General features: G+C 50.1%; 1 protein-coding gene across 7 annotated transcripts in view; it reads left to right on the top strand.

Moving 5' to 3' along the window:
* Ilrun (inflammation and lipid regulator with UBA-like and NBR1-like domains) overlaps positions 1-14,612 on the top strand; it is a 59,224-nt gene that overhangs the window by 42,183 nt on the left and 2,429 nt on the right. Inside the window, exons 4-5 of one of the 7 annotated variants that reach the window (XM_040732394.1) lie at positions 105-208; positions 2,515-2,656. In XM_040732394.1, the coding sequence (XP_040588328.1) occupies positions 105-208; positions 2,515-2,529 (119 nt within the window). In that variant the 3' untranslated portion in view covers positions 2,530-2,656. Of the gene's footprint in view, positions 1-104; positions 980-2,511; positions 2,657-14,612 lie in introns of those variants that run through there. The other 6 variants (XM_040732393.1, XM_021235811.2, XM_040732392.1 and 3 more) reach the window with 6 other exon arrangements.

The following is a 14,612-nucleotide window of genomic DNA, read 5'->3' as shown; positions in this document are numbered from 1 at the left end:
GGAGAATGACTTTCTCTGGTTTGGATAGGATTTGGGTTTTCGGTGGTGGTTACCCTGGGCCAAGGGTATGCCTGGCATTGATATGAGCTGCCTTTTTGTTTCAGATGTCATCTGGGTGATTCTCAGTGTGGAGGTGGGTGGACTTTTAGGAGTAACGCAGCAGCTGTCATCTTTTGAGACGGAATTCAACACACAGCCACATCGCAAGGTAGAAGGAAACTTCAACCCGTTTGCCTCTCCCCAAAAGAACCGACAATCAGATGAAAACAACTTAAAAGACCCTGGGGGTTCCGGGTTCGACTCGATCAGCAAAAATACATGGGCTCCTGCTCCTGACCAAACCGAGCAAGATCAGGATAGACTGTCACAGAACTCTGTAAATCTGTCCCCCAGCAGTCACGCAAACAACTTATCAGTAGTGACTTACAGTAAGGTAGGTGCCCTTGGAGAAGGGGCAGGTGGTGGGCCTTGGGATCCGTGACGCTCCTGTGTGGCAAACCTAGAATGCTAGACCACCACTGCCCAGAGCAAACGTGGCTGTCAATAGCATCGACAAAAGCCTTCTCCCTCCCTGCGTGTCCTGTGGCTGCTGCTTCATCCACATGTGTAATTTACTTCTGTCCGCGCTGATTTGGGCGTTGAAAACCGAGGCTCTTTACCGTTATTATTTTTAAAACTGTCAAAATACCATTAGCCGTGCTTTCAGGGCAGGCGTGTACTGAGCTTGCATCATCGCAGCACCCCTGCAGTGGGCTCCTGCCCTGTTTTCTTGGGTTAGGCGATTTTTCCCCCTGAGTAAAAGGCCAGGCTCAATTATTTTATCCTAAAATGTTGTTGGCTTTGACTACTCTGTCACTTACCTTGCTGATGTCTTTTCTGTTTGCTGTGGCTCTTGACTTTATCCCCTGCAGCCTAGAGTGGCTCAGAGTGACATTTTGACTCTGCGCATATGAGAGAGAAATAAAGGGCATCGACTGCAGTTTCAGATATTGTGGCTGTTGAGACACGTTAGGTGTTTGAGTTGCTGTGTTCCTCCATTTCTCTCTAGCCAGTTGAGCAGGGTTTCCTCTGTTCAGGTAAGGGTGGCTGCTGCCTGCTGCTTTGCTCTGAGTTCACAGCTAGAGTTGTTGTCATGGCTCAGCCACGTGTCCAGTACTGTCCCAGGTCCATCTGTGCTGCATGTTGGCATTCAGCCTTGGGGTTCAAATGCACTTGTGGGTTGGCAGTCAGGGTAGACTGGTGCTGTGTGACGGTGCGGATTTGACTTGCTGATTGATGGGGTGGTCACTGCAGAGACTTGTCAGCCAGCCACGTTAGCTTCTAGGATGTAAGAAAAGTACATCAGCCAGTGACTTGCCTGCATTAAGGAAAGATTCCATTTTGTTTTTTAGGGCCAGGATTCTCCTGTCTGTGCCTCCCAAGTATTGGGGTTACAGGCCTGGTCAAGGAAACTAGCCAAGACTCTACATCTTAATATTGAAGTGAATTTTCTTTTACATTTTTCTTTTTAGTTTGAGACAGGGTCTCTTGCCTAGATCAGCCTCAGACTTGCAATATAGCTGTGGAGGATGGTCTTGAGCCTCTACAGACATTGATTCACAGACAGCCACCAAGTCTCTTTCCATGCATGCTGAGGACAGAAGGCCTCCTGCACACTGGGCAAGCACCTTACCAACTGGACCACACCCTAAACCCAGAATATTGTCTTTTTCCCTTAAATTCGACCCCTCCAGAGTGTGTCCATTATGGCAGGTAGAGCAGCCATCCCTGGCCAGTGTACCGGGTTGCAGTGGAGACGATGCAGCTGAGATTAGTGGGGAGATGGAAGTTGGCAGAGCTGCTGGGACACTCAATTGTCTTCAGGACAGGATGCTGTTTACCCAGCTGGGCCTGCTACTGAGCATGATTGCTCTCAGGTGTTCCTGGCTAAGGAACTGACGACATTTCTAGCTGTGGACCATCTTCTTCAGAGACTGGTGCTTCTTAACCAGTGCCAGTGCCTAACCACACATTCACAAGATAGGTGGAGGACTGTCTTCTGCCAGCCTAAGATCCCGCTGGGCCCTGCTGCATTTAATTGGTGGGCTCATACTATCCCCACTATTTAAAAGTAACTGAAGAGATGGCTTAGTCATTAAGAGTACTGGCTGCATTTGCAGAGGACCCAGCACCCACATGGTAACTCAGGAATCATCTGTAACGCAGTTCCAGGGAATCCAGCACCCTCTTCTAACCTCCATAGATGCCAGACATTCACATGGTGCACATGCATAACACGTAAGAAGTTTGTTTACTTCTTTATTTATTTATTGGTTTATCAAGACAAGATTTCTCAGTGTAGCTCTGGCTGTCCTAGAACTCACTCTGTAGAGCATGCTGACCTCAAACTCACAGAGATCCATCTGTCTCTGCCTCCGCCTCTGCCTCCCAAGTGCTGGGATTAAAGGCGTGCATTAGCATGCCTGGCTTACACATAAATCGTTTAATCTTTTTTTTTAATGTAAATAAAAGCAGTTTCTCAGCTCGTGAGATGACTCGGTGGGTGAAGATGCATGCTGATTGACCCAAGACCGCACCCTGGAGGAGGAAACGCAGCTATCTTTTGACTGTCACACGTGTGCCGTGTCTCACACACTGAATAAATATATTAAAACCAGCAGAGATTATATCCAGGAGGACTTGGATAAAATAGACAAATAAGGGGTTGGAGAGATGGCTCAGAGGTTAAGAGCACTGACTGCTCTTCCAGAGGTCCTGAGTTCAATTCCCAGCAACCACATGGTGGCTCACAACCATCCTCTTCTGATATGCAGGCAAAACACTGTATACATAATAAATAAATAAAACTTTAAAAAATAGACAAATAATGTGAAATTTGAATCTTAAGAGAAATTAGGGCATCTGTTGTTGTTTTTAACCCAAGCAACATTTTACTCAGAAAACAATACGAAGCTGCTGGCTAGGTTTTCTGTTGACTCCACCTCCTTGGGAGCAACACAGGAGTGGTCAGTGAGTAATGACCTATCTGCCCTGTGCAGGACAGTTGGCTGTACAGTCAGAGCCCGAGGAATAGAGTGGGAATCTGTGCCCCCAAAGCAAGTGGAGAGAGCAAGTCAGAGTCAAGGTTGCAGTGGCCAGCAGATGGGTCAGTAGTGGGATTTACCGTGGGGAGTTGGTGAAGCAGGGGTGGAGGAAGGGGATTCACCAAGGTCAGGGGAGGCTAGGAAACACTGACGGAGACACAGCATGGACAGTGGGTGGCGTGGAGAGCTCCCAGTGTGAGGTATGGGCAGTGGAGGCAGGATTGGATGGAACAGTCACAGATGGCTTTGAGAACACGATACTAAGGGGCTGGAGAGATGGCTCGGGGTCAAGAGCTCCTCCAGAGGACCAGGTTCAATTCTTAGCACCCACATAGCAGCTCACGGCCATCCTTATCTTCAGTCTCCAGAGATTCCCTCTTGTGGCCCAATTCTGCAGGCCACATATAAAGATACACACACACACACACACACACACACCCCACAGGCGCGCTTGCTTGAGAAACTAAAATGGATACAAGTAGACGTCTGTGTAGTGATGAGATTTAACAAAGCATGTGTATGGCAGTCTTCGATGGTTAAGGTCCTTGCTGCCAAACCTGACATCCCAGAAACCACATAGTAGAAGGACAAAACCAACTTCCACATCGTTCACTGGCCTCCACATGTACACCATACAATTTTTATTTTCCTAATTTTTCTTATTTAGCTTTGGTTTTTCAAGACAGGGTTTCTCTGTGTAGCTCAACTATCCTGGAACTCACTCTGTAGACCATGCTGGCCTCAAACTCGGAGATCCACCTGCCTCCCCTTCCCAAGTGCTGGGATTAAAGGTATGAAAAGCATAAGGGGACTGGAGAAGATGACTCAGTAGTTAAAAGTGTTTCCTGCTCTTGTAGAGGAATCCATATTGAACAGCTCACACCACCCTGTCCTCCAGTTCTAGGGGATCCAACACCTTGTTCTGTCCTCCTAGTATACTTATATGCAGATATTATACTCAGGTATACATATGCACACTCACACAAAATATTAGTAAACAAAGAAGAGGTGTGTGAATAAACATTTATATTATGACTTGAGAGCACAGGTTGACTGGTTCTTGAAGTAGACATTGAATTGTGAAGTCCTTGACCAAGTGAGGAGGCTATTTTTGAGTAGTTGCCTGTAGGTGAAGAAACGGAAGTTCTGAGGGGCTGCTTGCCTCGCACAGTGTCTCACAGCCAGCAGGAAACAGCTAGGACCCCAGTGTAGGTGCCACATGACTGAGAGGTCTCTGCTCTAGGCTGGTGCTTACATCCCCTAATTCCTATTTTGGCTGAATGAACTGTGTTGAGGGTCAGCATGAATTGAAATGACCATCGAGGCAGGAAAGAGGCAACGTTGACGTGTGACAAGACATTCATGGAGAGTGACCTGACACACAAACCATGAGCAGAAAAGGAGAGAGGTCGTGGGACCCCGGAGTAGGGCAGTGTCTGGAGCCCCCCTGTGCTGTCTTCAGGGTGCCTGGTGGGCTGCTGTCGGGACCACTGATGTGGCAGGACAGGAAATCCCCACCGCCATGGAGGCTGGGGAAGAACAGGATGCTCTTGGAAGTTCTTGCACCGTCGGTCGCTGCAGGTGCTTTCCTGTTGCCTGTGTGACAGAACTAGTTAAAGTTAGGAGGCCAGAGTGCAAAGATCTGGAGGCCCCTGCCCCGGGAACGCTGGGTGATGATGTCCACCCAATTGCTTTTCTGTCAGTGTTGGGAACTGGGCATCCTGGAGTCCTTCCCTGGCTGCCGCGAACAGTCTTAAGCCCGATTCCCAAGAGGAAACTTTGGGCAAGAATGTGTGCCCCAGCTGCATCCCACAGCTCACAAAGTCCCGCCCCTCCCTGGGAGAGCTTTGGATGGAATCATCGGGAAGTGCAGGCCGACCTGCCCCAGAGATTCTTAAAGGTGGGTCCTTGCCTTTGTCGGGAGTTGACGGGCCTCATTGTCAGCTCAACTGTGGCTGATTTGTCCCATGCACCGCTGAGGATGAGAGCTGTGTCAGTGACCCTTTCACTGTGGAAGCAGCAGAGCCCGCATTTCAGGGGGTCACACTCTGGACAGTGCATTCTCCCACTGAGATCCAGCTGTAGGGCCAAGGAGCCTCTGCTTGGGCAGTTGGTTAGTGGGAAGTGTCCAGGCACGTGGGAAGAGGGAGCAGTGAGACACAGTAGTGACTTGGGACAAGTGGGAATAAGTGTGGGCTGAGGACAGCAGGCGTTGGCTTCCTCTCTGCCCCAAAGAGCCTTTGCACCAGGCAGGTAGAGCCCAGGGACTGACGTCGTTACTTGGACACAGGGTATTTTGTACTGGCCCTGGGAGGGAGCAGGCTGGTGTCTGTCGTGTGCATCTGCCGTGACCTGTGTCACAGCCTGAGCCGCAGCCCAGCCCTGGTTCAGAGGGATAACGTGGTTATCTCTGTGTGGAGGTCAGCCTGTGCCCAGCTGCTGCCCAGTGCCGTCTGCCTTTCTGACCACATTCCCACCTCTGTCTTGTATTTTTGAAAGTGAGTGAGTGTGAGTGTGTGTGTGTGTGTGTGTGTGTGTGTGTGTGTGTGTGTGTGTGTGTGTGTGTGTACACATGAGGGCTTGTGCACCATGGTGCTTGTCTGGAGGTCAGAGGTCAATCTTCCAGAGTTGGTTCTGTCTTCAGCCATTGGGCCCCAGAATCACACTGAAGCTGTCAGGCCTAGCAGTAAGCACCCACACCTGATGAGCCATCTGCTCTAACCCTGCCCCCGCGGCTGTCTTGTTGACTAAATCATAAAGAAGATAATTTCTCCCAGATCAGGGTGCTGGAAGGATTGGGGTAAAACAAACCTTGTTTATTTGTTTGTTGGGGTTTGTTTTTTGAGTTGTTTTTGTAGCACAGTCTCTCTGTGACCCAAGCTAGGCTTGGCCTTCTTCTACCTTCCTGAATCTGGGACTGCAGGCATGTGCACCACATCTGACTCTTGTGGGGCTGCATGCAGAGTAGGCCAACGCTCTCCACCCTGGAGAAATCTCATGTTTTACCTTATGGACTAAAGATGCAATGGCTTCTGGGTCTTCTTACCTGCATTAAAGTGGCCACAGATTCAACATAGTACTATAGCCTGGAGTAGTGTCTCACAGTTTTATCCCAGGACTCTGAAGGCTCTACTAGCAAGTTCAAGACCAGCCAGGACTATATAGAGAGATCCTATCCCAGAAAGAAAGAAAATCTAGCAGGGTAACAAAGAGTGGCTGGCGGAGGCCCAGGTCTCAGTGTAATCAGGACTAACATTAGCAGCTTGACCAAGGGTGACGATCGTCAGCCCTGGACCTCTGCAACCCCTGTCCAGTGTTACAGTTGCCAAGGGTTACGAATGTCCCATTCTAGCTCCCCAGCTGCACTTCAGACGAGGGGCAGCCACTGCCCCTGCCCTGCTAAAACACCTCCTCCTGGCAAGCTTTCCGACTGTCTTCCAAGAGGAGCCTACCTCCCTGACCTGGGTTCAGATTTTGTTGCTATTGAAATTGTCCTACATCCTTGATGGTCCTTCAGAAGATACAGTCTCTATGGTTTCCCTGAACGTAGTAGTGTGTTAGAGTGAGAGAGCAGCTGGCCTGCTGCTCTTGGCAGGTGCCAGTCTGCAGGAACTAGCTAGAATTTTAGGCACAGACACAGTCAGTCCAAGTGCTGAGGTAGGAATGTGCCTGGTGGGTGCTGCAGGGGAGGGAGGGGTGAGTAGATGTGAAGGCAGAAGGCAGAGATCACATCCCAGGGGCTTTAGGGACACAGTCGATGCAGGTGTGCTACGGCAGCTGGAGTATCCCCGAGGAGCTACAAGTGCTGGAGGGACGAGGAGTAAGGGATGATAGAGCATTTTAGAAGGGATGCTTGAGCGTTTTAAAAGGGCGGGGTGGACATAGTGGAGACGAGGGGCTGAAATAGAGCTGGGCTGGGGTCAGGAGCTGAAGGGTGGAGATATCTGTAAACACCCAGGCAGCCTCACGTTAGACAGAGTTTGAGAGGAGTATGGGGCAGGGCTGTAGTACCTCTGTGGGTTGTGCCACATGGATGGTATTTAGTCTTGTAACAGGGACTGCCATCTTCTTGCTGATGAACTAACTCAACTGCTGATGTGTAAGAACAGCGCCAGTGTCTGAGGACAGTCTCCGGTTGTGTGGAGAGCAGGTCCAGCACTAAACTTGCCTCTTAGTGTGTCCAGAGCATGGTGGCTCGTGCTTCCTGCTTTCCTTGTGGTTCAGGTCCTTGAACCCAGGCCTTGGGCCTGCTTTTCCTCCCAGCTGTCCGCTCGCTCTTGGTTTGGTGGTGGTTATCACTTGTGTGTGATGGTTTGTCAGCGCCTGGTCTCCTGGGCTCAAGCAGCTGTCTTGCCCCAGCCTCCTAGGCCACCGAGGCTTTAAAAGGAGCCCCACCATGCTTTTTGGTTGTTGGAAAGAAGGTTTTGCTGTGTAGTCTGACTGGCCTGGAACTTGCAATATATTCTAGGCTGTTCTCCAACTCAGACCGCTCCATCTACCTGAGCTGTGATGCCTGGCCTGTTCCTAGTGAGCTTTAGATTTACTTATTTTATCTTGTAAGTATAAGTGTTTTGCTGGAGTTTGTCTTTGCACCATGTCTGCCTGATACCTGAAGAGGTCAGAAAGAGAGCACTGGGTCCCCTGGCCCTGGGTTAGAGATTGGGAGCCTCCGTGTGTGTGCTAGCAGTCAGCTTGGTTCCTTCTCAAGCAACAAGTACCCCCAACAGCCGAGCCAACTCTCTGCCCCAGTGCTCTTTCCTAATCCATGTTACTCTAGGATTCCACAGTTAAAGGAGGTAGTGCAGTAGTTACCAATGCTTGCCACACTTCCACAGCAATTAATAGCAGGCCATGGCCAGAACCCAGTTTGAGTTCAACATTGCAGATCATGTTGTGGTGGAGGCTGCTGGTGAAGAGAATTGGTTGCCCTCCTCAGACAGTCTGTGCACTTGTGTCCAGTGAGGAGACTCCCTCACTCAACCTGTGGGAGCTATAGAACCTGTGGCCAAGGAGGAAGCAAGACAGAGCAGCAAGGGACCCGCCCCTGCTCTGGCAGCCCAGCACATTCTGTACCAGCAAGCGTTTGACAGGAGACTCTGGGTTTGATGCTGTTACAATGACCACATCCCCTGAAAACTCACAAGAGCCAGTAAAGGCCTCGGCTCTGCAGTGTTTGCATTGGCATGGGCTGTGTGTGCATTTTAAAATGATTTAAGCAAACAGCATGGGCCTTGGAAAATGTCTTTTGTTATGTAGCATTGCTGATTGACTGGAGCTGAGAAGTATGCCCAGGAACTCTCCTTTGCCTCCACAGTGTCAACGGTGCCCAGATCCCTTTGTGTGTTGTGTGTGTTTGGGGCTCTGGGCAATTGTTTCAGGCTATTGGTGCTAGGCAGACCTGCAACAGAAGTGCCCGTCATCTCTCATTGGTCATTCCAACTCCTTCTCTGCATTGGAAATTTTAATTTCTGGCGGGGTTCTAAGTCAGAGGACAAAAGTGACTCGTGAGTGAGAATCTTTGGTATAGGTGCTGAGCTTTCAACACTGGTTCCCTGTGGCACAGTCTGCTCTGACTGTGCTCCAACAGGCTGCATGAAGTGTGAGAATGAGTCCTGGTGCCGGCTGGACTCTGCAGAGGCCGTCGTCTGCTTACACAAATCATATGATGTCGCTCAGTTGGTCATGAGTCTCCCCCATGCTCAGCCACTGCTAATCCCAGTCTCCAAAGATGCTGGTTGGTCACAGGTGTGCCTGGAAGGGACATGCGCCAGAAAGAAGAAAACGGGATTTGGGGAGCTTGGTTTTATGTTTGTTAGTTTTTCTCTTGTTTTTATTTTAATGTGCTACAATAAGTTTTTGAAAGATTTGCTCATTTTTGACGTGTGTGTGTGTGTGTGTGTGTGTGTGTGCGTGTCTGTCTGTCTGTCTGTCTGTCTGTCTGTCTGTCTGTCTGCCTGCCTGCCTGCCTATATGTGTATGGCATGCATGTGCAGGTACCCACGCATAAGAAGGCATTTCATCTTCTGGAACTTGAGTTAGGCAGCTGTGAGCTGCCTGATGAGGGTGCTGGGAGTGAACACTGGTCCTCTGGAAGAGCATTGAACATTCTTAACTGCTGAGCCATCTCTCCAGCCCCTTCCTTTCAAGGTTTTTTTTAGGAATGTTGAGCATTTGTTTATTTGTATATGAGTGTGGACATGCATTCCGCAGCTCATGTCAGGGTGACTTGCAAATTGAGTGTCAAGCTTGGTGGTAAGACCTTTACCCACTGAGCATTCTAAAATCTGTGTTTGTCGCTAACCCATGTTAGCCTAATTCTTCTGCTTCGTTCTCCTGAGTACAAGGATAGAACGTGTTTGCACTCCAGTTGGCTTCTCTTGGTGGGTGGTGGGTGGACGGGTGGTGATGGGTGAGGTGCAGGTCTTACTGTATAGGTTTTCTGTTGCTGTGAAGAGACACCGTGACCACAGCAACTCTTACAAGGAAAACATTCAGTTGGGTGGCCTACAGTTCAGAGGTTTAGTACATTATCACCATGACAGGAAGCATGGTGTCAGGCAGGCAGACGTGCTACTGGAGAAGGAGCTAAGAGATATCTTCATCCGAAGGCAACAGGAAGTGAACTGTGTCACTGCACATAGCTTGAGCATAGGAGACGTCAGAGCCCACCCTCACAGTGACACACTGTCTCCAACAAGGTCACATCTCCCAATAGTGCCACTGCCTTTGGGAGCTATTTTCTTTCAAACCACCACATCCAGGGTGTCCTAGAATTAACAGAAATCTGTCTCTGTCTCCCATGTTCTACAATTAGAGGCAGTCATCCCCATGCCATCTCTCTCTCTCTCTCTGTCTCTCTCTCTCTGTCTCTCTCTCTCTCTCTCTCTCTCTCTCTCTCTCTCACACACACACACACACACACACACACACACACACACACACACACACACACGTTGGAGTTACAAGCAGCCCTCTCTATTTTGAGTCTGGGAACCAAGTTGGGTACTGTGGATGAGTAGCAAGTGCTTCCAACCACCAGCTCTCCTCCAGTTGACACTAAGTGCCCATAGGTGTTAGGGATGAGAAAACCTTAAGTTGACAGTAGTGACGAAAGTGATGTCCTGCTGGGCAGTGGTGGCGCACACCTTTAATCCCAGGATTTGAGAGGCAGAGGCAAGCAGATCTCTGTGAGTTCGAGGACAGCCTGGTCTACAAAAAGAAAGTGGTGTCTTGGATAGTGAACTGAAATGAACCAGAAGGAAAACTACATGTAAGAATGCCCAGAGGACACTGGTCAGCCACCCGGCTCTGGTGAGTGAAACATGCTTTAAAAGGCGAGGGGAATTACCAGAGAGGATCTTTGAGATCTGTCAAAGGAGGGCCACTCTTAATGTGAAAGGAGACAGCGCCAGCTAAGCAGGTCCCAAAGTGCTTGGTAACAAGGGTTAGCCAGCATGACTGACGGGCACAAGAAGACAGACAACTCACTTCTCCTCTCGGTCATGATGGAGGGCTTGTGGGCACCTGTAGCTGACAGCCGTTAGAGGACCTGAGTGGAGCTCTAGAGGAAGCAGGCTGAGGCTCAGTGGTGTTTAGAACTCTGAGCGCAAGTGCCAGTGTCTGCATGGCCAGACACTTGGATGAGTGCCTCTCGCGATTGATTGACTCCTTTCCTTACGAGATGGCCAAGGAGAGCTGTTTCCCAGCATCTCGTCTGGATTTCCACACACTCACAGTTAGCTGAGGTCTTGAGGTTCATAATTTGTTGGTCAGGGGCAGGAAGAAGAGTTTGTAGCCCAAGGCTGCTTTATATAAACTATGCAAACCTCTGCTAACCCTGACCCTCAGATGGTGCTGCAGCTGCAGTTATGTTTGCGTCTGACTGCTCATGGCAGCTTTCTTAATTAGATCGGGACTATTGAAGCTGGCAGCTGCTGTTGGTCATGGGAACTGGGATGGGCAAAGGACAGAATATAGGTGTGGGTGAAAAGGGGAGAGAGGAAGGGTGCAGGTTGGGTGCTGAATGGTGGGTGACAGGTTGGATTGGCTGGGGTAGACATGGAAGGGTTGGATGGGTAAGTAGACTGTAGACAGGTTCCTTGGTGGCAGCAGAAGTTAGTGAAGACCAGCTGGGAAAACTGCTACAAACTTAGGAACAAAAAGTGGTTTTACAAGGCTTTTAAAAGACAGAGAACACTCTCATAACCTAGTTAACCTTCTAAGCACTTTGACAAAATCAGAAGGCCGAGACCCGAGGTTACCCTGACATAGCCCTCATGCCTAAAGCAGGCTTCCTGCACTTATCCTTGGCTGGCACGTAGGTACATCTTTGAACTTTGGGGCACTTTCTCGTGACAGTGGCCTAGACTGTAGTGGTGTGGCACCTTCAACTTGAAGTGGCCCTGCCATGCCATCAGCAAGCCCCCCCCCAGGCAACCAGCAGGAGGCCTCGGGTGTTTTAACTTTGATGGTTGTCCTTGTAACCCCAACATGGAATTCCATTTCTTGTTAATGAGAGTCTTAGACTCCATCATGCTGGCCAGTCCTTCCAGCACAGTCTGTATGCGCAGTTCAGGATCAGGACAGCTCTTCCTGAGAAACCTTTTACTCTCTGTTGCATTCATGTAAGTGACACACAGGAGCACTGGGCAGGCAAATGGAGGAGGCGGCCTTGTAGTGTTATCTGTTGCCATTGATGCGTGGGGGGGCTGGGGTCCTGGGTGCAGCTAGCACTCCTATTTATGAATCTGTGTAACCCCACCCCACCCCCGTTTTTTCCTCCCCGAGACAGGTTTTCTTTGTGCAGCCCTGGCTGTCCTGGAACTCACTCCATAGACCAGGCCGCCTGCCTCTGCCTCCTGAGTGCTGGGATTAAAGGTGTGCGCCACCACTGCCCATCCTGTGGGGTTTTTTATTTATTTAAACCAATCACAACTAAAGCAAAATAAAGACGGGTGTCTGAAAGTCTCTGTGTTGTGGTGGTTTATCTGAGCAAGTTTGCACATGGGGGAAAGGACTAACCCCAACAGGGCTCCGTGAAATGTCCTTTTAAAAGGACTTCTGGCCTCCTCTTGACTCCTCCTCAGGTAAAAGACACAGCTGCTCCTTTCTTCGTTTTTAGTACAAATGGAAGGACTGGTGGGTTGAGGCTGCTGGGGAGATGGGGACTGAACAGAGAGAAACAGGAAGTAAAGCTAGCTCTGTGTGTGGCCACACAGTTGAAACAGTCTTCCTGGGGACTGTTAGTGTAAGTGCAAGCATCTCTAACCCACAAATACAAAACGGGAAACTTGTGACCCCAACAGGATTCCTCAAGCGGGAAGTTCTGTGTCAAACTGCTACATAAAATCACCTTTAAGAGTAAGTCAAACACAGACGTAAGTAAATGGTGTTTAGTCTTGGGTTCCATCCCTCAGCCAGGTCACTGTGTACATGCTGTTATTCCAAAGATGTGGCGGGGGTGGGGTGGGGATCCCCAAACACTGACCCACAGAAGCGTTTCACCAGTGTGCTCCCGTTTAGGGAAAGGCTTGGTTTTTGTTTGGTTTTTGACCCCCTTTTCATGAGCTCCTGTAGGTTACAGGAGTCCCTCACAGAAGCTCAGCTGTGAGTCTTGCTGCTCCACAGGGTCAGTCAGCACCAAGACTGTGTCAGAGACACAGTTGAGGGTTTGCTTTGCAGACCCAGACGGAAGTACTCGGTCTCTTCCCCAACAGTACTAGGGATTGACCCCGGGCAGCTTCAGCATACAAGTGCTAGTTTTACATTGTTCTTGGAAAAAGTAAGAGTGAGTTGGAGTGAACTTTAGTTTACACATTTTAAAATATCTTTAAAAAATAGCCAGTTTGTGGCTTGCAGTAGTCAACATTGGATTTTGGACAGACCGATAAGGACCTGACACAAATGATCTCTTCCCTCAGTGACCAGCTATGTTCCATAAAGGACACACAGGCTGGCTGGGACACCTCACCCCCTGCTCTCTGCCTGGTGTGAGCTTGGGCTGCCCATAACCTTGACAGCTGTTCTTTCCAAAGCCTCAGAAGACTGGAGTTGGGAAGAGTCCACTCAGCTACTGCAGGCCTGAGTGCTCCTGCAGGATGCATTGTCGTTAGATCTAGGATGCTGGATTGGTGTCCTGGCAGCCTTGGTTGGATGGGTCATAGGTCCTTATAAAGGCGAGTGGCCTTCCATACCTCACTGATGGATCGATTTTTGTTTAGGTCAGAGTTGACTTCTGAGCTCTCTGGGACCATCTGCTGCCACATTGTTCCTTGCCCTTACCAGCAATGTGCTGCTACAGAAAACAAGGTCAGGGAGGGCGTGGCTTCTGCTCTTCCTGTAAACAAAGGCTGGGGCTCAGGAGGCAGCTCGGTGGGTAAAATGCACACTGCAGGGGTGTGCAGAGCTAAGTCGGTATTCCCAGCACCCACATAGAAGCTGGATGCCTTGGTGTGCTGAGTCCTGGTGCTGGAGAGGTTGAGGCACAAGGATCCATCCATAAGGCTCTGGACCAGTCTAGGTAGATTTGGTGAGACACAGGGTGTGTCGCCAGAGTGCGCGTTACAGACCCCTTCCAGGCTGGGCTTGGGGCTGGGATTGGCAGCGGTGACCACCGGCTCGCAGAGCTGCATCTGAATCTGAGATGTGGACGAGCCTTGCATTCCTGGGTTAGGAAAGACACTTCCCACTTGTCCTCCTGCCCCAGGACGCTCACACACTGTTCTTGGAACCTTCAGTAATCCTTTCCTCTGCAGCTGGTGTAGTGTTGCCTGTGTTCCCGTGGTGTGCTTGTGACACACATAATCCTGCATGCCGGGAGTCTCGGTCACAACATGGTTCCTTCCTTCCCTGAAGTGATGCTAGTTAAAACTTAGGGGAAGGAAAAGACCTTGTTCCTCAAGCTACCTCGGCACCAATTTATCATCGCCTCCTTTAGAATGCTACTCTTCATTTGAAAGAGAATTTGAAGGCTTTTTCTTTCCAGAAGTCATGGAGCCTCAGTTATTAGAGAACAGAGGAAAACCATAAATTAAGCCGGTTAGAATCAGACTGGATGGTCTTAGGGTCCCACACCAGGTGGAAATTCCAGAGTGCACATCTTTATCTCCCTCCCCACCCAGTGCGTAGATCTCATCTTTTCTATTAAACGAGGGGAGCGGGGGCTTGGGTCAGCTGTGTGGAAGTCGCATACTCCCTTATGTAAGTATCCCCAGGCAAGCCACAGGCAGCCCTGGGAGGGCTGCACGCACTGTGGAAGGGGCTGGGGAGGTGTTTTTCCCCGTCTGAGCTGCCTCTCTGGGTCGTTCTGGGTGAGTAGCTGTTGCTGGGAAGTGCTGACTCAGGGTGGCTTGTCTTTAGCGGCCTGTGTTCTTGCTGGCCCATGGGCGCCTCCCACCAAAGCCCACAAGGTGGAATCTGAGAGCTCATGCTTGACAGAGCCACCGAGGGCTGTGGCTGTGGCTGCCAGGGTGGTTGCAGCCTTCATGTGGCTGGTGCAAGGGCCCGCAGGCATGTGGCATCTGTCATTCT

Source organism: Mesocricetus auratus, unplaced genomic scaffold (assembly GCF_017639785.1).
Source record: "Mesocricetus auratus isolate SY011 unplaced genomic scaffold, BCM_Maur_2.0 Super-Scaffold_100027, whole genome shotgun sequence".
Lineage (NCBI taxonomy): Eukaryota > Metazoa > Chordata > Mammalia > Rodentia > Cricetidae > Mesocricetus > Mesocricetus auratus.
Note: the sequence above shows the minus strand (reverse complement) of the source record. Positions and strands in the feature narration are given on the sequence as shown.